Source organism: Alligator sinensis, unplaced genomic scaffold (assembly GCF_000455745.1).
Source record: "Alligator sinensis unplaced genomic scaffold, ASM45574v1 scaffold1398_1, whole genome shotgun sequence".
NCBI classification, from domain to species: domain Eukaryota; kingdom Metazoa; phylum Chordata; order Crocodylia; family Alligatoridae; genus Alligator; species Alligator sinensis.
The window spans coordinates 118,178-142,185 of NW_005842417.1; the positions used below are offsets into that span (position 1 = coordinate 118,178).

Below are 24,008 nucleotides of genomic sequence, written 5' to 3' on the forward strand. Positions count from 1 at the left end.
TTGGTGGAAGGACAGAGGAAGTGAGGGGGCAGCTCTGCATCTTCATGAGCGGGCGTTATCTGCAGTGCGTCTTAACACCCTGTCTCATGCATGCAGCTTTGAGGCAACTCCATCTCATTTGGTCTGTGCAGCTGTCTAGCACTAGGTCTTGAACTGCATGACGGGGAAAAATCTGGCAGGATATCCAAACAAACAGACCAAATTTATGGAAGTGATAAAACCCTCCTTTCTGAATGATGCAGACTTTGAGTGGACAAGATTTATAGGAAGCAATGCTGCACTGGAAGGATGGGGGCAGGGAGAGTGAATAGCTCTTCTCTAGCTCATATATATGCTCCTAAATGATTTTGCAGGGTTGTGGCCATGACGCACCTATCACCTTCAGCTGAGCGCTCTCCGAGATCTTCTCAGATTTGATGGTCACTGTTCCCGCGTCCTCCGGTTTCACCTGCTTCATCGTCAGCGTGTGGCACCTTCCGATCTGCTTGATTTCATTGTAATTGTTGCTGTAGAGGAGGGTGTCATTGAGGAACCATTCCACGTCCTCATCGTCATGAGACAGCTCGCAGGAGAAGATAACGCAGTCCTCCTCCTCGACCTCCACGTCCTGCAGGTGTTGAATTATTTCCACCATCCGAGCTGCGAGAAGCAAAAGGCACATGCTCATCGTCATCACGAACCATTCACAGATTGCTCAGAGATTAAGGCGTACATTAAACCTGACATGTCAAATTTATAGCTGACCAACTGGATCCACCCTGTAGAGCTACTCCCTCTGGCCAGCTGGGCTACTGGTAGGCCAGGGAATTTGCGTGTGTGGCTAGCAGTGAGCAAGAGCTGCAGCACAATCTGTGGCCCCAGTAGCTGTAGCATGAACAAGGGCTGTGCAACCCACCCCTGCTCACTCCGTGGCTGCCCGACCCACTACCACTCACCCGCCTTGATGCTGCTTGCTCCACTGCCACCGCGGTGGCTGTGCTAGTCACAACCATGCTGCCTCTGCTACCAGCATCACCACTACGGTCTGCAAAGAGCCAAACTAACCAGATCTGTCCTGGGGCTCCAATTTAAGTTGATACCTTAATGAAGGGTTAGACCTTCATTAGATAAAAGACAGAAACAGCCATAAGAGCAGGGCCCATATTCCCCTCCGACCAGCTGAGCAGCACCACGGCTGCATCAGGGAGTCAGGCTCCCTCTTGCTTACTCTCCCCCAAACCCCATGACTCTTGCATTACTTTTGACCCAACAGCCTGGCTTCAACAGGAGCAGTAGGGTTATTCCCTAGCCTGATGTTGAGGGCAGTCTCTCAGGAGGTGGGAGATGAACATTTGAACCCCCTCAGGCAGAAGAGGACCTAGAAGCCACGTCTCCTATTTTGGGGGAAATGGTCTAACAGGGAGGCTGCAGTGGAAAAGGGAAGCAGCTCCATGCCACTTAGGAAGGTAGGTGCTCTGGACCCTAAATTAGCAGTAGTGACTAGCACACACTTAATTCAGGGATTAATTTGGGGAATTAATCCCCATGGGAGGGCTGGGCTTTGTGCTTAGCATTTGCCAGTAGCTAGTTTTAGGCAGTTCCCCACTCCGTGCCAAGGTGCTCCGAATTACCCTTCAGAGTTGCCTATTCTCCCAATCAGCTGTACTGAGATCCTAGGCTCCCTCTTTTTGCATCACCCTCCCCACCTCGGGCAAGGTGCCTGATTTTTAAGCGTGCTGAAATCTAAATTGGAGGCACCTATGAGGTCAATCTGAATCTGGCCCAAAGTGACTTGCACAAGGTCACGGAGGAAGTCTGTGGCATATAGATGGGAACTGAACCCCTTTGATCTGGAGTCACACGCCAGTGGCATAACCATAAAACCATCTTCCTTGAAGCCAGGATAGTTCTGCAAAGTTGAGGGTATGGCACATTTTACTCTTAAATTGTCAGAAGTCAGTAACATCCCAGTATTATAAAAGGCTGCTCAAAGATGTATTTAAAATCAGTCCAGGACCTATATTATTAATCTGGAGACTTAGGCCGAGATTTGATAATAGACTTCATTTACAAAACAGGTTTGTTATAAAGAAGATGGCAATCAGGTGCCACAGAAGACAGGACAAGAAGTGATGGCTTTAAATAATGTCAAGGGAGGATTAGATTGGATATTAAAAAGAGCTTTTCAACTCTGAGGGTAGTTCAGCACTAGGACAAATTACCTAGAGAGACTGGAAGCTCTGTCAGTGAACATTTTTAAGCATGGGTTAGGCAAACACTTGTCTAGGATGATTTGGACAGGGATGTTCCTGGATTGAGCTACAAACTAGAGGACAAGGAATTACCTTACTCGGTATCCTCCAGATGGAGGAGGATGCTTGATACAGGATAGCAAAAGCACAAATAATGGACATATGGAAAATATAAACAGATGCTGCCATGTTTTACAGGGATCAAATCCAGCCAGCACCAAGAAGCAGAGCCTGTAGTGCTTTAACTACATTAAAATATTGGTAGTTATGTGTACCTGACTGGTCTAGTTTTAAGGGGTGAGCCACTGAAAAGAGTCATGATACACTGCCATAACCCAGGCTATCATACAAGCACTGCACCTACATGTGATATGTTTGTTGTATGGCCGAGAACTAGGTTTTGATTGCCTGGACTGCTAGTACAGCTCCTACCACAGACATTATCTTCCACTTACAAAATAGCACTTTGCCCAAATTATATTGAACTTGTTAAGGAAAACTGGTAGAAACTAAGGATGTCTCTGCAAAGCCTAAGGGACACATCAAGCCAAGATACCTTGTGGCCCAATAAGAAAATACCCCACCTCCCACCCTGCTCCAAGTCATACCTTCCACGGTCAGCGTGGCTTCGGTCACTGCGTTTCCGGGTTTGCACGTATACACGCCGGCATCTTCAGGCCTCACTTTGACAATTTTGAGTTCTGCCGAGTGCTTTTCCCGGGTGATCTTGTACTTGTCAGAGGGTTCAATGGGGATGTAATCCTTTAACCACTCTATTATCTTTGGAGAAGGCTTGAAGTCACAGGACAGGATGACGGACCGGCGCTCCAAGACAGTCTTGTCTTCCAGCTTCCGGGTGATCTGCACGTTGAGTTCTGCAAAAGAGGGTTGCGAAAGCAGAAAGGGTAAGTGAAGCCTGAAGACGAGACATGTTTTCATCTGGTAATATAAAAGAGATCTCATTGAAGTTAATAGATTTTGGATGAACTCTTTGGACTTCAAGACTTCCTACTGAACCTTTCGATTCAAGAAATGGGACTGGAAGCCTACAAAAACAAGCGCTCCTGGGACATTTCAGATGTTTTCTGTGTCCTATAATGACTAAAATAAGTAATCTGGAAGAGCCTCCACTTTAGTGCATCTGTATTTCTGATCCAGAATAAAAGCAGGAAATGGAGATGTGCACAAAAAGTGTGACAGCTGACCCTGAGTTACAATTACCTCCCTTCTTTTATTTCTTTGTGCATTTAAATTGGAAATTATTTCTTAACTTTATATACGAATATTTTTTTTTAAGTTCAGACTCATGGATGATCTCAGTTTCCCATTATCTGAATCGCGTTATGTACTGCAAATATATGGGATCTAACTGCAATTGTACTAGTATTAGTCATGGATTTTTAAAGCCAAAAACACTGATCTGATCATCTAATCTGCCCTCCTGCCAAACACAAGCCACATATCTCTGCTCTGTCATTCTTGTATTCAGTCCAGTAATTGTGGCTGAACTAACACACCACTTTGAGACTTGCTGGAGCGCTGTAGCTGTGATGGTCAGAGATATGTCAAGAGGCAAGGGGTTTTATTTTATATCTTTTATTGAGGAACAGCTGCTGGACAAGCTTTTGGGCACCTGGTCAATAAAAGATATCACAGAAAGGCCTTGCCTGTTTTTAAAATGGCATTTAAATGGGTAGTTAAAATGGCACTTTAAGGGGTCCAATTGATGGAAACCGTGCATACGCACAGCTGCAAGCTAAGCTGAACATTTATTTTTCAATAGCACGAGAAAAGGTTGCAAATGCAGCTATGGCATGATTCAATTAATTCCTGATCACAAGCCCACCTCTTACAAGCAGGTTAGCCGTGGATTTTGATTTGCCGGCTGCAAACTGAACGGTGCCCGTCATGTCGGCACTGGTCTTCCACAGAATCAGCCGATGGACGGTGCCTTCTTGCTCAATGGTGATGTTTCTGCCAGCCTGCAAGACTTGCTTATCTAGCAACCATTTGGCAGATTTCACAGCTGGGATGGAAATCTCACACTCAAACCTAGCTTCCCATGGCTCTGTCACGTCCACATCAGTCAGCTCCCTTACAATATTGATGGATTGCTCTGGTGTGAGGGATGAAAAGCAAGAAAAGGGACATATTAAAGCATGGATTTAGGAAATGACTGTTTCGTGCTCATCGTTCTCATTAGTGTCTACTGCCTAATCAATACATTTAAGACTATTGGTGCCGTAAGCTTTAAACCATCCTATGGAGAGATGTAAACATCATTCTTTTTTTGTGTATAGGAAAACATGTTACTAGGACTGATCAGACTGGGAATCTAGGGCAAAGCCCAGAAATGAAAGCAAGGTTGCAGGCCTATTCCCTTCATGGCATATTCAGATGTCAGGACCTATCTACATGCCTTCAATAAGCACTTGAAAAAATGGCCAGGTACCTTCCACATAGAAATAAGCGCTGCTTTTGTCATCGATGGCATCGCACGTGTAAACGTCCTCATCTGCAAAAGTCGCATCATTTATGATGAGTGTCCTGTACACGCCGTCACTCACAAACTCGAATTTATGGCCAGGGCAGATCTCGATGTCATTTTTATACCACTTAACACGGGCAGTGGGGCTAGACACTTGGCACTCCAGGTAACCCCGGTGTTTCTCCAAAGCAATCTTATTCCGCAACGGCTTCAGGATTTTTATAGGCAGTGCTAAGGAAAAGGAGAGAAAACAGTTGGTGGGATTGCAACTGGATGGTGCTGGATAAAAATCACTAGTGACGTGTCCTTTATCATTACTGATTCACTGGATTGTGATTGGGACTCTTTTGAGCTATACGGTACAATAAGACACAATGAGAAAAAGAGATGGGGAAAGACAGTGTAATTATCCCCATTTTACAGACGGAGGCCAAAGAGACTAAAGCAGCTTGCCCAAGATAACATGGGGATTTTGAACTGAACCCAAATGGCCTGGGTCCTAGGTTCATGTACTAATTGTCTGACCACCCTTTCTTTTCCTTTGTAACTTGCTGTTTAAATTAGACACCAAATACTCTATGCTCAAATGCATGGCAGTGAGAGACAGTGCTAGCCAGGCAAATGTGAAACTATAGCATGGAAATGCCTTCTCAAAAGAAAAGAAAAGAAAAGAAAAGAAATGTCCATGCTGCAAAGAACTTGTACATTATTTAGTAAAGGAGACTACCTAGCAAAGAGCTTGATATTTTGCAAGAGGAAATGCAGACAAGGGGTTACATTTTTTTCCCGTTCTCTTTTTAATGGAGCCAGGCTAGGATTTCTGAAGGTATTCACTCTTGTCCTACTGACATTGATGGGAGTTAGTTAATTTGCAACAAACAGCTCTTTAAGCCATGCTGTCATTTCTGCTGTAATTACCGTTAACTCTCAGGTGTGCTCGAGATTCTGCGTTTTCTGCTACAAATTTGATCAATCCAGCATCTTCCATATGGCAAAGCAAGTAACTCAATGAATGGGTCCTTCCTGTGAATAAATGCACAACCACACATAACCCACAATGAGAAGACAGTTTTCTTTTGACCCTGAAAGTTGCTGGTCTAAGCAACGTTAGCTACAATGAACTGGTGCCCACTTCTGACAACAGAGAACCTGATCCCGCCTCATAATAAGCACACTTTTATGTACTAAATAGGAAAGTAAACTTGAATCCCGCCAGAACAAGTGGCTCCCCAGTTCTGAATAACCATCTGGAAAAGAGTTGAGTTAGAAAGAGATGTACATACAGGGCACATCTATACATATGCCTTACTGCGCAGTAGACTAAATTGCTGCACAGTAAAGCATCACTGTCTAAACGCGCGTGGCAATTAGGTTAGTGTGGACTAATTTACTGCACCATTGGATAGTCCTATCAGACACAAGTACTATCTGACAGCAAAGTAAATTACTGCACTTAAATGCATGTGTAGACAATGACATCTGGATTAGTTTACTCTGGCTCAAATTGCACTGGAGTTTATTCAGTAGGGCTGTGCAAAGCTTCGGTCCCTGATTCGATTTGGTGGAGATTTGGCCTGATTCAGTGGCTGAGTCTCCGAATCTGAATCGAATCAGGAGAGATTCGGAAAGATTCGTCGATTCAGATATAGACACAGCTTTAAAAGTTTTTTATACATACTTCTAGGTAGCAGGCAGCTTGTGAATGCTGAGATGGTGGGGCGGATGGAGCGTCCCGCAGGAGCGCGGGGGGTTTCCCAGCGCACTCAGCAGCAAACCTGGAAGTGGACCAGACGCATTCCCAGTCCACTTCCAGGTCCACCGGGGAGCATGCGGGGGCAGCCTCCCAGCTTGGCGACTGGTACTTTCTGGGTCTGGGAGGACATCTGGGGTCCCCTTGCAGCTGATCGCTGAGCCAGGGGGTGCACAGGGCCCACCACCCCTGCGTGTTCAGTGGCGGACCCAGAAGTGGACCGGAAGTACGTCCAGTCTACTTCTGGGTTTGTTGCCGAGCACGTGGGAGGCCCCGCCATGCTCCTGTGGGATGCTCCATCTGCCCCAGCATTGCAGTATTCACGAGCCACTCCTGGTACCTTGAGGTAAGTAGAAAAAACATTTAAAGCTGCATCTATGTCCGAATTGTTGATTCTCTGAATCAGCATCAAATCTTCAGATTCAGATTTGGCCGAATCTGAATCAACAAATTGAATCACCGTCCCCGATTCAGGCCAAATCCAAATCCAAATCCAAATCGAATACAGCCCATTTCACACACCCCTATTTTTCAGTCACCTTAATTGCACATGCAGACCTGCTCACATGTATTTAAACATCCATCCGTTTCCTTGTGTCTTTGATAAAATGCACCACATTCATATTGCTTAAAACTGGTGGTCATTGAACTCGCATCAATGTTCTCCCATCCCTCTCATTTGCATACATGCACATTTTCATCCTGAGTCACTCGAGAAGCTAGGAGCCCCTTTTGCGTGATGACTGGAGAAGAATGGAGATGGCTGTTTCCAGAGTCCAGTGTAGGTAAGTGTTTGCTTCTCCCCCCTAAGACCTGAGTTTGTTGCCTGATCAGGAATGAGTGAACTGTTCTGACACCCTCCATCATGGAAGATGACCATGCAGCCGTTACACTACAGTCCTGGTCCCACTTGGTTGATACTCGTTTGAGACCCATAACACACTTGTCACAAGCAGAAACTCCTTGACCAAATAGTAGGAGTCAGTTCTTTGTTCTCAAAGCCTATTGCCATCTGTCCTTTCCCTTTTCTCTGCCATATATCCCCCAAGCATGTACCCACATGTCCTATGTCAACCCATGTCCTGTATGTGAACCACAAACCATGATACCACATGTTTACACCTTACCATCTTGACGCATCTTGATGTAGTCACTGGCCTTCTGTTTGACATCATTATTGTACCACTGGATTTGAACCTCATCATGCGAGATCTCACACACAAAAGTTGCGCTTTCCTTTTCACTCACTTCCGCGTCTTCCAGTGGTTTAATGATCTTGATATCTCGGGCTACAGAATAATAGACGCAAGTTAATATTTGGCTCCTTCATAACTTTGCAGAATTCAATTATCTTCTAACACAGAGGCTTTGAAAACAATGCAATTAGATCTTACATTTTAATCTAAAGCTGCTTCCTTGCTACTTTGCATCTCCTTCTAGGGTGTGATAAATATCACAGCTACTATTGATATGTTATCACATATACACGTATTTCACAGGACATGATAGACATATTTAGCAGATACTATTGATACATGGATTTATCCATGGATCCATGTCAATATACATAGTGGAGCAAAGTGGGTCATAAAACAGGGTACAATTTGGTGCTAAATGGACACTTGGGCCCTTAGCACAATTCCTTGTAGGACCTTTTCCAGGCTTCAGAGAATACAAAGACATTCTAGCACAAGGGTGGGCAATTATTTCGGGTGAGGGGCCACTTACTGAGTTTTGGCAAGCCATCAAGGGCCGCATGACAGGCAGCCAGAGGCAGCTAAATATTATTTTTTTCAATTTTTTAGGGGCCCCATGGGCCAGATACAATGGCCTGATGGGCTGCACTCAGCCCGCAGGCCACATTTTGCCCACCCCTCTTCTAGCAGACAGATGTTGGTTGGTTATCATAACCTGTCTCCCCGTCAGAAACAAACAGAAATAAAAGAATGCTATCTACAGTAATGTGAGCTTGTCATGATTAGGGCTGGCATGAAGAAGCCTAGGAGTCATCTGCCAGAGAAACTTAATCACCTGATCGCGAGCCTTAAGATGGTTTCCATTGCACGTCAGGATGAAGTTGAGCATTAGCTGAGCAAGCTGAAGGAACTTGTACAATGCCAACGTGCATCTTAACCTGTAACTCACTAAAGGCACAGGCCCAATGCCTACTCCTAGGCTGTATTGTGGCTGCTTTGCACTATTAGTGGAGGTCAAGTTAACGAACAAGAGGGACTTGGGGGTCAGGATTGACCACAAGATGAACATGAGCCTTCAATGTGATGCTGTGGCTAGTAAAGCGAGCAAAAGGCTGGCTTGCATCCATAGATGCTTTTCAAGCAAATCCCGGGACGTCATTCTCCTGTTGTACTCGGCTTTGGTGAGGCCGCAGCTGGAGTACTGCATCCAGTTTTGGGCTCCACAATTCAAAAAGGATGTGGAGAAGCTTGAGAGAGTCCAGAGAAGAGCCACGCGCATGGTCAGAGGTCAGAAAAACAGACCTTATGAGGAGAGGCTGAGAGCCACGGGACTCTTCAGCCTGGAAAAGTGCAGGCTCAGTGGTCATGATGGCCACCTACAAGTTTATCTGGGGTGTTCACCAGTATCTGGGGGAACGTTTGGTCACCAGAGCGCCCCAAGGGATGACAAGGTCGAACGGTTATAAACTCCTGCAAGACCATTTCAGGCTGGACATAAGGAAGAACTTCTTTATTGTCCGAGCCCCCAAGGTCTGGAATAGCCTGCCATCAGAGGTGGTTCAAGCACCTACTTTGAACACCTTCAAGAGAAGCCTGGATGTCTATCTTGCTGGGATCCTTTGACCCCAGTTGATTTCCTGCCTCTGGGGCAGGGGGCTGGACTCAATGGTCTTCCAAAGTCCGTTCCAGCCCAAATGTCTATGAAATCTATGAAATAGCTGTCTACTGGAAGAGCTGCCTGAGGGTTCAGGGCCAGCAAAGTGACTCCTGTAATATTTCTTTCCTGCATCTATCACAGCAGATGTAGCCTATGTAAACTGGCTGCGAACAGGGCTTCCCAACAGCTCAATGATCCATGGCTCTTCAGCAACGTGTCCTGGAAGCTACAAGAAACCAGTTCACACGAGAACAACCTAATCTGTGGAAAGAGACGGGTCTGCCACGCAGCGAGGCCCAACTCCGAGGGAGGGGAAAGGTAGCTTATTCCATCTAAGCACTCTCCTTTCCAGCAAGTTATGTGAGTGGCCTCAGTTGGTTTTTCATAACCATAATGAAAAGCATAACTTCCACTTAGAAAGATAACAGCTATCAGCCCAAATTTAGTCCTGAAGCTTGCTTGTGATCTCAGTCGTGCAGGTTTTCAAACACCGGTTGCTTCTGATTTCGGTTCTAGCAACACTGGAGCGAGACCCTTCTGCAAGCAACGCCATCCTCTCCTTTCTTGTCCATTGTATCCTTTCACAGTGCTTAGGGAAATGCCCAATACGCCCTGAATGAATCTTATCTGTCTACTGTTTCTTTTCTGGGCTCACAGGCAAGCAAGCTAGCGTTGAAGCTCCAACAGATCCAATGCATTTACTCAAAAAGAAAAAGGGAGTTTAATAAAGGGCAGGAATGGAACATTTTGAAAAACAATTCAGCTTAACGTGAGTGACCGCACGATGGCAGCACACAACAAGAAATAAAAAGAGGCTGCTATATATGTAGCTGGGAAGTGGTATTTCCAGACCCCTATTACAATCAATCCAGTAGCCTGCTGTTCACATCTGAAGCTTCAGAAGAAGGTGGGAAGTAGCATCAGGTATCTCTTAAACATCACAGGGCTGTGCATAGAGGACAAAAGCTCCCCTTAGCAAAGTAATGAGCTAAACTCCTAAAGCATGAGATGGTATTACCTCATCTAATCTTATCTTAAAGGGGGACAAATGCAGAGGTCCCAACTCCGTTTCCATCCACTTCTTACTTAGGCAAACTCCCTCTGCTTCAAGGGAGAAAGCTGGACTTGAATGTGCTAGTCTTGGTCATTAGCCCACTGCTAGGTAGGATGGTATTCTGCTATCTTGCCACTCACTTGTCATCACCTGTAAGTTATAAAAATCTAAGGACAAAGGTTAAAAATAAGAAGGAAAATGACTGATTCCCATGAGGCCTGGAAGAAAGAGTTGACACCTATTTATTCAGGGAAAATGCAAACAAGGCAGAATGCTCTAGGCATTTCCTCACTGGGAAGGGAAAGCTGATCTCAATCACCAGTGACCCCTGTCCTGATCTGGCTGTCAAATAATGCAACTACACTCCACATCTGGGGCATTGCTTCTTTTAGCCAAACTTACCGTGGACCCTTAGGTTAGCTGAAGTCTTGTCATCCCTTGCATCACACACATAGGTTCCTTGGTCATCACATTCACACTTGTGAATAATGAGGCTTCGCTTAGTTCCTTGGGAAGTAATTCCCATTTTTTTACCTTGCCGTAACTCAGATCCATCCTAAAAGAAAAGGACCAATGGCGGGGCATCACTGCTTGTCCCTTACTTTGCACATGCACTTATTTCTCATTGACTCCAGTGGGATTTCAGCACAGATATACAGTAAAACACATGTATAAGTGCTGCACTGAACAGGGATCAACCTGTGGCATGGGTGCCACAAGTAGCACAAGCAAGCTCTGCATGTGTGGCACGTGGACGATTGGGGAGGAGACGGGCAGCACAGCTGCAGAAAGGAGAGAAAGCAGAGCAGGAAATCAGGCAGGAAACATAGGGCAGGAAGCAGAAAGCAAAGCAAGAGATCACAAGGAGCAGAGTAGGAAACAGAAACAGAGCAGCAGACCGGGCAGAGGAAGAGGAGCAGAGTGCCACTTGGGGAGGATACAGGGCTAACCTGTAGCATGCCTGCCCAAAAGGGTGGTGCCTACTGGACTAAAGTATGTATTTAAAATGCCTGGCTGCACTAGAAATGAAGGGTACTTATCCAAACAGCATGCAATGCAGCCCTGTAACAGATCTGAGGCAGGGCACTTTTATCCCTGTTTTACAAAGGGATCAACTGGGTTTAAAAGATATGCAACAAGCCCGAGGCCATACAAAGGACCATTGGCAGGGTGCAAATAAAACCCAAGAGTCCAAGATGCTCGTCCTGAACTGTAACTACCTGTAACACTGCCTGAAAGATAAAGGAGGCAGAAGAAACCTGGACTGATCTTCCTCAGCATTCCCCTTAAAAATGCAACACAAATCTGCAAATCTCTGTTAACAGTCCAGAGAAGTTGACCTTGTGCCCCCATAGAAACATCCTTAAAGATCCGGGAAGTAAAATGATCCCCGGATTAAGTCTGACACACTGGGAAGGTAACGAAAGCTGAGGATCTTTGGTTAATGGCAGAGAAAACCCACTTCCAGCTGCTTTTGAGTTCAGTCACTGTCTGCAGGGGAAAGGGATCACATTTGGAAGCAGGACTTTAGCTGCAAGCTTCGTACCTTCAACCACTTGACAGCTGCATTAGACCTGGAGAGCTCACACACAAACTTTGCCTCCTCCTTGGCAATGGCTTGCACATCTGTCAGAGGCTGGATTATTTTCACAGGTAATTCTGCAAAGCAAAAGAAAATACAGTCAGAGGCAAGTGAGGCTTGAACAGGTTCTTTATTTTTTATTTAAAAATCATTAAACTGTGTTGAGTGCACTTGCTATTGGTTCACAGTCCTTTTTTAATTTCTATAATATATATCATTGCTATGATGAATTGTTCTTTGTTCAATGAAAATACCATCGCTGCTTGGACTCAGGCCCAAGGAATGATAAGCAAGTATTGTGGTTAAATAACTGTTCTCCGAGTCTAACCCATCTTAAAGGCTATACATAAAGATGTAAAGGATCAAAAGTTCCCCAGAAACAATATTACTACAAGTTACTCGTAGCCACAGAAAAGAGGAGGGTTGGGTGGGGGGGGGATCTTCCGGAGAGATTTAAATAAAGATCAGATCAGCAGAAAGTAGGAATTGTGTACATAATAAGGGAAAGATTTGTTCTTATTTTGTATACTCTACAGCACAAAACAAATTCTAGATATTTATAATGGATAATGATGATATGTGGCATGTGTGAAGGGGTAGTGATTCATCTCAGCTTTCTTATTTTCTTGTGCACCTCAACAGTAAATAAGGAGTCTAAGTATAGAGTACAAATATAAAATCCAGTTGGCACGAACTGCAAAACAGAGTCGCAAAACTAACTGATGTCTCAGTCTGCTGTCAACTTATTAAAAAAAAAAAAATGAAGTTCATTTTGGATTGAGCCAAAGAAAGTGTTTCAAAATGTTAGGAGGAACTTAAAAAGTTTTTAAAAAATAATCAGTTCAGACAAAAGATTTCCTTTGAGTTGAACCAAATGAATTCATTTGAATTTTCAGCGTTCTTTAAAATAAGCTTGAAGGAGATTTTGAAACGGGAAGTCATTTTTTCCATTTTCGTCTTTGAAAATGTCCAAATATTTTAATTAAAACAAACAAAGAAAAAATTCTCCTGAAAAAAACAGTTTGGCAATACTGACCAAAAAAATAAAATAAATCACCAATCATTTCAGTCCCTGACGCTGAACTCTTGCAAGGTGGTGGGGGGGGATGCTTTGGCTGAAAACATTAAAAAGCAGAACACTGATAGGTATGGCCCTGAAAACATCAGTTACTAGTGATGAATCTCTCTTGCGCACACACACACGCACATGCATGCACACATGCATGCACACACAAATGCAATCACTGGTAATGCATCTATGGCTCCAGTGCTCACTGAACTAGAGGCACAGGGCCAGGTAGAGCTCCAGACTGCAGAGGCAGGATACCTTTTATAGTGAGTCTCCCTGATGTATGGATGCCTTCTGCCTTGAAGGAGACGAGGCCCGCGTCTTCCAGCTTCAAGGAAGAGAGTTTCAAGAAATGCCTCTTCCCCTGGACCCTCATTTCAACGTTTGCCCCTGGTTTCAGCCTCACGCTGTCCTTCATCCAGGTTCCTTCCACGTCCTCGTGAGACAGCTCGACCTCGAAGGTGGCTGTTCCATTTTCAGAGACTTCCACTGGCTTCAGGCCTTTCACCAGACTGATTTGCCTCACTGAAAAAATACAAACGTGGAAGAGTTGGTTATGTTGCATTGAAAGGAAAGACAATCTTCTGCTCCATCTCTGTAGATAGACCACATCAAACAAATACCGTATTTTCCTACGTACAACACACCCACTTCCCCTCCATTATTCAGCTGCTGGAAATTGGTGTGCGCATTATAATCAAGAAATATGGTGACAACAGGTATTACCGCCCACCCCGGCAGGGGGCTCTTATGGAAAGATCTCCTTTTCTTCATTCTTTCAAAAACAAGATGTATATTTTATTCAGCAGCACATGTCTATGAGAAAATACAGTATTCTCTCCCTGGTCCTCTGTATAACAAAGTTATTGTTCATTAAGTATGGGTCCATTGCCCGACAAGCTCAATATCATTCACGTCGATCTTTCCAAAATTGAACTTGACCCCCATGAGCTTTGACGTAGCACTCGCATACAGGAACAGAGAAATCGCTGTTGTGGATTAGGCTCGTCACTGAGACGGCAGCCACCACTAAGGGAGTCGTATTCAAGTAGAGCAGGAAGGACCCTCGGGACATCATCTAGTCCAACCCCCGGCTGAAGGCAAACCTCTGTCCCTCTGCAAAATCCCAATCCTCTTTCACAGGAGCTGGGCAGCTGCCTGGTGGGGTGGTAGGGGATGGGGTCTGCTCCCACCGGCCAGCGGTGGTCTGCACAATTGCTCCAAATGGATTTTGGTGTCTCAGTCCCTCCGCTACCCGAAGAGGGCCAAGGGATCCTTACAGTGATGGATCCTGGGAAGCAGAGCACTGCTACCCCATGCCTCGATGAAGCCTGGCATCTGTGCTAATGAGGGAAGAACGGATGATTTCCAGGGTTTGCTCTTTCGCTTCCTACTCTCGGCCCGAGACTCTGCCTGCCCTCTAACAGCCACATGTGTCCTTGACTTCTCATTTACGTGGACGACCCTTCCCTCACCCGGCAGAGGGATCTTGCACTTGAAGCCACAAGATGTTTCAAAAGCCTCCCATGTACCTGCGATGGTGATGACCTTCCATCTAGGTCAGTGGATATGCCAGCACTTGGAAAGGGGAATGTGCTGATAGGCAAACAGGGGATATTCGGAGGAGGGGAAGGGATTCGAAAAGCACCGACTCAGACTTAGCAATGCCTCAACAGTGAACCCAAGAGCTGACTTCCACAGCAAGCCAGCCCTGGAAAGAAGGGCCTGGAAAGAAAATAATGTCTCCTTTGGCAGATATCGTAAAAGTGACACACAGCTGAGGGGGAAAAAAAGAGCTTTTACAGGGTTTACTTTAAAAGGGAATAATTTGAGTTGGAACGCTGTCCAGAGATGCCAAAAAAATAAACTGCACACGCAGACTCTCAGTATTAATAATTTAATGTAACTGGCCTGATTCCACTACTGTTCACACTCCTTTTATACTGGTGAAACTCAATTCGGATTAGCACTCTAGTTTCTGACTGGCGCTCGCCTAACTGAGAGGAGAGCAGGTCAGAACAAGATTTTTAACAAAAATCAAGCCTTTTGCCCAAGGTTTGGCCCTTAAAGACGCGGCCCAATTTTCAAAATTGCTGAGTTCTCAAAAAGGCTCCTTTCTTCGGTCTGAGCTGCTCGGTACTCTACTTTTGAAAAGAAGACTATTTATTTAAATGCCTAAATATGGACTTAAGGCCATCACTGCAGGCTTCTGATTTTTAAAACCACACTGGGAAACCAGCATGAGATCAAAATGACAATAGTGTAATAATGCATAAAATCTGGCTGCTATCATATTCCCTAGAAAGCTTGCCTTTTATGTAAGGCATGTTTGATCATAGGCAAAGAGAAAACTTTTAACAGCAGCCGGTTGCGATGGACCTCCCTGCCCCACTGATAGACACACAGAAAAGTAGAGCTGGAAGGACCCTCAGGAAGTCTTGTAGTCCAACCACTTGCTCGTGTTCAAATAATCCCTGTCTAAAACCTAGGTAAGTGTCTAAAATGCTCTTATAAACTTCCCCAACCTCTCTGGAAAGCCTATTTCTCATAGCCTGAACTCTCATCATAATGAGGAGGTTCTTCCTAATAAAAAAGTTTATTCAGAGCTGTTCCCTGATATCAAAGGGATGGTTCCTCTTTCACCAGCTATAGCTCCGCAAAGATCAACTGGGATAGTCTCAATTCGGTTTAGAGCTTCTTGTGCAGCCAGCTCCCATGCACACTGCCCAGTATCAAAGGACACCATTGTCCCGGGACATCATTCTCCCCCTGTACTCGGCCTTAGTGAGGCCGCAGCTGGAGTATTGCGTCCAGTTTTGGGCTCCACAATGCAAAAAGGATGTGGAGAAGCTTCAGAGAGTCCAGAGAAGAGCCACGCGCAAGATCAGAGGTCAGGGAAGCAGACCCTACGATGACAGGCTGAGAGCCCTGGGGCTCTTTAGCCTGAAAAAGCGCAGGCTCAGGGGTGATCTGATGGCCACCTACAAGTTTATCAGGGGTGACCACCAGCATCTGGGGGAACGTTTGTTCACCAGAGTGCCCCAAGGGATGACGAGGTCGAATGGTCACAAACTACTTCAAGATCGTTTCAGGCTGGACATAAGGAAGAACTTCTTTACTGTCCGAGCCCCCAAGGTCTGGAACAGCCTGCCGCCGGAGGTGGTTCAAGCGCCTTCATTGAACACCTTCAAGAGCAAACTGGATGCTTATGTTGCTGGGATCCTATGACCCCAGCTGACTTCCTGCCCTTTGGGCAGGGGGCTGGACTTGATGATCTTCCAAGGTCCCTTCCAGCCCTGATGTCTATGAAATCTATGAAAAACCACTATTGAGACCTATAGCATATGAAGACATTAGGTGTAGGTGATGAAGGGGAAAGCAGGTCTTTTGCACAAATAACACTGCCCGCCCCCCACACACACACCGCTACATACGCCTCCGTTTCAGGACATGAATTTAAAAAGATGTAAATGTGCAAACTCATCGTGTGCAAAAGCCAAAGGAGTAAAACACTCAATGGCACCAATTAAAAGCAGCCAACCTCCTACTGTCTCAGTAGTGGGTGAGATGCTACTGCCCTTTGGATGTATTTTGTTTTTAAGAGTCAGCCATGACAACTAGCCAATGCCTAGAAACAGAAGTCACAGAAGCCACAGCTTTAACATGGCAGCAAGGGCAAAATGCTTCGCTGGAAGGAGTGCCAAATGTCACCTATAGACTGGAAAATGCCTGGAGAGACTCTGCATGCAAGAAGACAGAGGACCAGACTGCACTCTCTGTACTCAACAGTATTATACGCTCACTGCTAGTAAGAGCACAGCTAAACAGACCGGCACAATCAAGACAGAAGATGAGGGATTGCAGCCCATAACTACTTGGCATGGCACAGGTCTTCACAAGTCTGGCCTACGCTACAAAGTTTTGTCAGGCATAGCCTTGTTGGCTGCAGGGCAAGACAAGATCATGACCCTTGGCCAATGTAGCCATGCCGGCAAAATCTTAAAGACAGCCGGGCTTTTCTGAGTTTAGCTTGTGTCATTCAGGGAGGTGGTATAATTATGCCAGTGTAACTATTTTGGATGGATGGACAGATGGACAGTGTCGACTGTAATGTGGACAGGTCCCAATGTCTCCGAGAAGGATACTTCTGAAGACATCCATTCCCACCCAATTGCACCAACACTGGAAATGCAACAGGGAGGCTATTCTGGGGTTGCTTCACATCCCCGCTCCCTGGCACAATGGATGTCTTGAGAGTAATTGGAGAGGGAACATTTCTGAAGAGGCTTCATATCTGCTTTTCTAAGTCAGGCATATATAAGCAGAGGCAGGTAGAGGCAGTGTTGAAGGGAAGATCCCTGCCTGGACACAGCATGCACATACCCAGTGTTTCCAGGAAGCTTTTTCCACTGCAAATGCTAAATGGGCACTCAGGTCAAAGATGTCTTTAAAAATGTGAATTTTATTTATGTGAATTACCCCCCCTAAAATTATTCAAATTGAGAGATTTTTAACTATCAAATTTGCTGCCTACTTTTTATATAATTCCTGCTTTAACTTAAATCTCAGTTCATTTTGTATCAGCATCCCTTTAGTTTTTCCCATGAACTTTCAAGCAAGCTGATGAGCACATATGCTCGCAGAATATGCATGTTAAGTCTGTATGTGTAAGTGTGTATTTTTCTTATTATCTGCATTGGCTAGACTACCTGCAAGACCTACATGATGGTAGAGCTCCATGGTACTAAACACTGGACCTACACATGGTCAGAAATAAATCTTGCTGTAAACAGATCAGAAGCAATGATTATGATCTACATTTTGCAGCTGAGGAATAGAGAAATTAAACTTGACTACAGTTACGCGTGAAATGAGGACTAAAACCTAGAATCAAACTCAAGATCTCTGAATTCCTAAGCCAACATAAAACCACTTAATCGCATAAAACAAATATATTAAAGACCATGTCTCCAAATGGAAGCAGTATCACATGACAAAGGTGAAGGACCCCTTGTTCTTGGCATATCAAGCATCAAACGTATTTATATGTTTGCTGACTGATCGACCACTTCATGCACCACCCAGTCAAAGAGACGTGGTGAGAACGAATCCTTAGAGGTTAAAAGAGAAAACAGAAGACAACTCCTTTTAATAACCCACAAATTCAAAATAATAACCATTTGCTCACAGATGGGCTGACAGGAGAAACAGAAGCCAAATTCCCTGAGGTTTTTCACTCATCTCAATCACCTATGCTGATTATTATTTGAAACTTATGGCAGCTCAAGCAAGGCTCATTGGTTTCATTTTTATTTAATGATTTTCACTTTATCGCAGCCTTGCAGTGTTTGGCTGCAAGATCTGTGAGCTGTGCTTGTGGTCTAAAAAAGGTTTCCACTGAATTATTATTTTTAGTTTTACTTTTTTCTTTGTTTTTTTAGTATTTTTTTTCCCAGAAGCCGAACTGTGATCAAAGTTTGTATGACTGATTTCCCCTTCCCAATGCTTTCTCAGCTTAAAAAGTATATAGCTCAAGTGGACTAGAATGAGGCCAAAATCATGTGAAATCAAAGCAGAAATAAATCAATTAGGACTGATAACAGGTCAAAGGCAGGAACGAAAGAGGATGCCTTCTATTTTACTTAATTGCCTTTCCCCTTCAGCTGAAACTCTAAAGTCTATTGAACATATATACATATAAGCTGTTTGGCTTTCGGGTATAAATGCTCTTTGTCAGCTTGCAAAGAATTTTTCCAGCTATTTAAGTTGGTCTAATAAAAGATATCAGATTTACCCAAAGAACCTTGTCTGCCTATGTCCTTAAGCCAACATGGCTACAACCTGTACCCTATACCCCTATGTATATGTGTGTCTGTATATACACAATTCTTTGCAAGCTGACAAAGAGCATTTATACCCGAAAGCTCGCAAAGAAGATTGGCGGGCAGGAAGGGGAGGCGGGGTCATGGTGGCCCGCCACCGGTGGAAGAGCCAGGGGGGACTCAGGCTGAGGCTGTGTCTGGCTGATCCCAGTGCTGGAAGAGGGGGCAGGATGCGCTCAGGCTGGGCCAGGCTATGAGGCCAGGAGAGCCCAGCAGCTCCTCTAGGGCTGGAAGAAGGTGACTCCCGCCGCTGTGCATGCCACGGGGGAGCTGGGGGAGGGGGACCTGCAACACCCCCTGGGCTCCATGGTTCTGCGCCCCTGCATGAGCCACTAGGCTCTGGTGGCCCCACGACCCGGCCCAGCTGATGCCCCAGTCACAGTGAATGCAGCTGTGGCTGGGCTGGGCTGTGGGACACTCGGAGACTGGAGGCTCCTCCAGAGGTGGCGCCGGGGAACCTAGGGGGCACGTGGCCCCCCGTCTGTGCATGGGGCATGGACGGCTGCAGCTGTGGTCTCTGCTCTGCCTCTGCTCCCCACTTCGCTGCCCCTGCTTTGACAGTGGTGCAGCGACACATGAGTCTCTCCATGGCGTGGGCTGGGCCAGGCAGTGAGGCATGTGTGTGCTGCATGGGCCTGGGTGTGGGGGTGGCATGTGGCTGTGTTTGTGTCTGGGTGTGTGTAGAGTTCAGAGTGTGGCTGGGTGGGGGGGTGAGTGGGCAGCTGGGTGGGTGTGTGTGGCTGGGTGTGTGTAGCATGTGGCTGGATGGGTGTGTGTGTGTGGCTGGGTGTGTGTGGTGTGTGGCTGGGTGGGAGGGTGGCATGTGGCTGGATGTGAGTGTGAAGAGTCACTGTATGGGTGGGTGGGTGGGTATGTGTGTGGCTAACTGGGGGGAGGGGTGTGTGTATGATGTGTGGCTGGGAGTGTATGGCGTGTGGCTGGGTGTGTGTGTGTGGCATGTGGCACGTGCCTGGGTGTATGTGTGGTGTGTGGTTGAGAGGGTGTGTGGCATGTAGCTGGGTGTGTGTGTGTGGTGTATGGTTGGGTGGGTGTGTGGCATGCAGCTGTGTGGGTGGGTGTTTGTGGCTGGATGTGTGTGGGTGTGTATGTGTCAGGCATGGGAGGGCACACAGGGCCAGACACAGAGAGGGGTGGGGCGGTGGGGTTGGGGGTGGCAGGCCGGGGCGAGGAGCGCGGGGTGGTGGGTGGCGGCGCTCCATTCCCACCGCCTGCCCATCATTCTTGATGGGCACTTTGCTAGGATAGATAGATAGATAGATAGATAGATAGATAGATAGATAGATAGATACCACATCTACTTTGCTCATATTTCATTCTCTAGCTGTTTGGCTCACCATACACCCCTGCCTCTAGCAGCCTGGCGGTGACACATGGTTTCCCTCATCACAGCCAGGGTCTGTTCAAAAACTCCTTCCTGACTGTCACAACAGTAGGAGGGTGGAACAAGCTGCCAGAGAAGCTGTGGAAACTCCCTCCTTGGAGGTTTAAATAAAACAGGCTCTGCAGGCATTTCTCTGGGCCAAGGCAGGAATGGCACATTCTGTCTTTGAACCAGATAATCCTCGAGGGCCCAGCCCTGTGATTCTGTGGCTCTTTCCCAGAACTGCTCCATGGGGTCGGAGGGCAGACGAGCAGCTGTTGCCAGAGCTGATAACTACCCTGTGCCTAGATACTCAAACAGCAGCTCTTGTCAGCTGTCAGCAGGGAGGGCTTTGAGGAGGAGGAGGATAAAGTATGAGCAGCAGGAGAAAGAGATTACACAGACCCTGTTTTGCATGATGCAGTTTGTCATCAGTTTGGGATGCCTCTGAGTGCTAATCTCCTTTTTGGAATGCTTGCAAACAATGCCATATAGCATGCTCTTCCTATACCAGTTACATCTCTAACCTGAACGTGGCAAGCTACTAGAGCATGATGATCAAGTTCTTGTATAAACCAGAGAATTCATCACGTGGATTAATGTATGGTAGGATGGGAAAGGCAGGGGACATGGAAAAAGACTGACTTACATTTACAGAGCACCATAGAGCTATTCAGGCTTGCTAAGCAGAGGACATGGGCTAAACTACTGGTCCAGGTGAAATCCATGGGAGTGTTGCATTGAATTCAGCAGGCCCATGATTTCACCTGCGATGGGTAAAGCTGCATTAGAGGATTGGGGGAATTCAAAAGGTAAGGAGTGTGGTAATGAGATCAAGGGGAAAGTATTTTAGAATAGACAGTGTTATATCCTTTAATTGAGGATGGGGTTTGTTGTATAAAACATTAATTAAAAGGGACGCCCCAATCCTCTAATGCAGTGGGGAGAGATCCCACAACTTCTCTAGGAAGTCTGTCCCAGGGCTTGAACATCTTCATAGTCATAAAGTTCCTCCTAATCTCCACCCTGGATTTCCCCTGTTGCAAATTGGGAATGTTTCCTCCTAATCCTGTCCCCCTACAGCCACAGAGAAAAAGCTCATCTTCATCCTGTCTATAATCACCCTGAAGGTATTTGATGACTGCTAGCAAATCCCCCCACCTCTCAGACTTCTCTTCTGTAGAGTAAATAACACTATTTCTTTCAGCTTTTCCTCCTCAGCTATGTTTCCCGAGCCTCTAATCATTTTGTCACCCTTTTCTGGACTTGTCGTAATCTGTCTACATCTTTTTTAGAGAGTGGGGCCCAAAACTGGACACAGGACTCCAAATGATGTCTCATCGGTGTTGAACAGAGCGGAAGAATCAATTCCCTTGATTTGCAAGCAACACTCCTGTTAATACAACCCAGGAGGAGGTTGGTTTTTTTTGCCACAAAAGCACACTGTCAGCTTATGGTCCACAATAACCGCCCCAGTCCTTCACTGCAGTACTGTAGCCTAGACAATTATTCCCCAGGGTGTATTTGTGCATGCAATTATTCCACCTCAGATCAGGACTTTGCACGTGTCCTTGTTGAATTTCTGGTTTATTATGGACAATTTTTCTAATCTGTCCTAGTCATTCTGGATCCTAGTCAGAGTGTCTGTAACTGTACCCAACTTGGTGTCATCTGCAAATTTGCTAAGTGTGCATTCAATCCTATCATCAAAATCATTAATGAAGATGTTAATACCGGACCCAGGACACAACCCTGGGGAACCCCACTTGATCCCCCCTCCCAACTAGACATCACTCAGCCCGATAAGCCAGCCAGTTTTGTATCTGCTGTATAGCACTTTTTTTCTAGACTGTATTTCCTTAGCGTGTTAATGAGAATGCTGAGGGAGACGGTGTCAGAAGCCTTGCTAAAATCAAGGAATATCAAATCAACTGCTCTTTCCTCATCCACAGAGACTGTCACCTTATTATAGAAGGACATGAGTTTGGTCAGGCATAACTTCTTCTTGATGCTGGCTGTTCCTGATCACCTAGATGCTTCAAAATGTCTGCACAGCACAATTCAGGATCATACCTAGAAATCCCAGCTACCTCTGAAGAAGCTACCTTGAGTACCACAAACAGCATAGCCATATAGACGTGGCAGTCCACATTGGTTCATGACCTGTGTCGAGAAGCAAGATATAATAGCCTTGGAGAAGAATGGTATTAATGCAACTATACTACTTTTGGTTCCCAAGCTAGCTCAGACACAGATGGTTTGGATATCTATGCATGGCATTGCATTGCACCACGCTGACATGCCAGTGCCCTGAAGCAGTTACAAAATACAGCCACGTGGACCAAGGGAAGGCTCAGGAGGGAAATGAACTACAAAGGTTACAGACAGATCAGTACATTTACTTGACTGTTCAACACGTCAGTGGAAGAGGTGCTGTTGTATGGTATATTCACATCAACTGAATTTGCAGGGATGTTCTCCAGGGCATAGTTTCTCAACCTATGGTACACGTACCCCTGGGGGTATGCGAGACACAGGCAAGGGGTATGTGGGTACCCCAACACTCTCTTGTCCTCTTTTCCTCTTAAAACTATGGCAAAAAAATTGGTGCACCGTGCATTAAATTTCCCCAGTAATAACTTGGAGGGGTTCAGCCCTCCTAGCTTTGGGCAACATCACTTCTCACCCAGGTACATACTTGAGTTGTGCCCCCCGGTGTAAAAGGTGGCAACCCTACCCACACCAGATCAGACATCTGTCTTATCACGGCCTTATATACACAGCCCTTCTTCCAACATATAGCACACATTAGTCTGTAAATATAAAATCCCCTGGAAAGTTGAGTGTCGGGGTACTTAGTAAAATTTTCAGAAGTCAAGGGGTACTTGCTACTTAAAAGGTGGAGAAACACTGCTCCAGGGGATATGGTACATAGGAGAGGTGGGGGTAGGGAACGGTAGAATGATCTGTCTGTGGTTGTCTGACCTCGGTCCTCTTTCCTGCCAGGGGCAGGGGGTCGGACATGATGATCCCTTGTGCTCGCTTCTGACTCTACAATCTATGAATCTATGATCTGGGGGAAAAGACAAAGTGAAAGTGGAGCAGGAAATGTCAGAGAAGTTGGACACAGGCTTAATGGTGTGCAGAGTGAGTGAAGCAGAAAAGCAGGGGATCCTGGAAGGAGCTGGATAAAGCAAATAATCAATTATTCATTCTCTGTCGTAGAGCTAGGGCTTATATTCCCCTATCCAGTCACTTGATTGGTAAGAGGATTGACTTGCCCTCCCAACGCCTGATATGAACTACAGAGCAGGCGGCCGTTCGGCCTCATCTTACTTTCCACATTCAGCTTGGCTTGGGTCTTGTCCTCAGGAACCTCGCAGCAGTAGAAGCCCCGGTCTGCAAAGGTGATGTTCTTCACTGTCAGGCTGTGCTTTGTCCCCTCAGCCGTGATCTCTAGGTTTCCGCCCGGCTGCAGCATGATGCTGTTCCTCATCCATTTCACCGCTGAAGGCTTGGTCAGCTCCACCTCCAGAGTCACCGTGTCCAGCTCTACAACTGTTCTGGTCTCCAGTTTCTTCTTAAACAGCGCCGGTGCCTCTGGGAAAGGAAAGGAGACAAGATTAGAAGATAAGAGAATCCAGAAAACTGGCTATAAAATCAGGATGAATGGGTTGAATCTGGGGAAATAAAAATAAGGAAGGTCCTAGAAAAGGGG

General features: G+C 45.9%; 1 protein-coding gene across 21 annotated transcripts in view; it reads right to left on the bottom strand.

Moving 5' to 3' along the window:
- Positions 1–24,008, bottom strand: part of OBSCN (obscurin, cytoskeletal calmodulin and titin-interacting RhoGEF) — a 203,694-nt gene that overhangs the window by 115,558 nt on the left and 64,128 nt on the right. For all 21 annotated transcript variants that reach the window (XM_025211633.1, XM_025211618.1, XM_025211620.1 and 18 more), the window contains exons 19-28: positions 23,627–23,890; positions 13,286–13,552; positions 11,923–12,035; positions 10,779–10,932; positions 7,597–7,758; positions 5,638–5,742; positions 4,684–4,950; positions 4,078–4,347; positions 2,840–3,106; positions 373–639 (exon numbers count right to left, since the gene is read on the bottom strand). In XM_025211633.1, the coding sequence (XP_025067418.1) occupies positions 373–639; positions 2,840–3,106; positions 4,078–4,347; positions 4,684–4,950; positions 5,638–5,742; positions 7,597–7,758; positions 10,779–10,932; positions 11,923–12,035; positions 13,286–13,552; positions 23,627–23,890 (2,136 nt within the window). The remainder of the gene's footprint in view (positions 1–372; positions 640–2,839; positions 3,107–4,077; positions 4,348–4,683; positions 4,951–5,637; positions 5,743–7,596; positions 7,759–10,778; positions 10,933–11,922; positions 12,036–13,285; positions 13,553–23,626; positions 23,891–24,008) is intronic.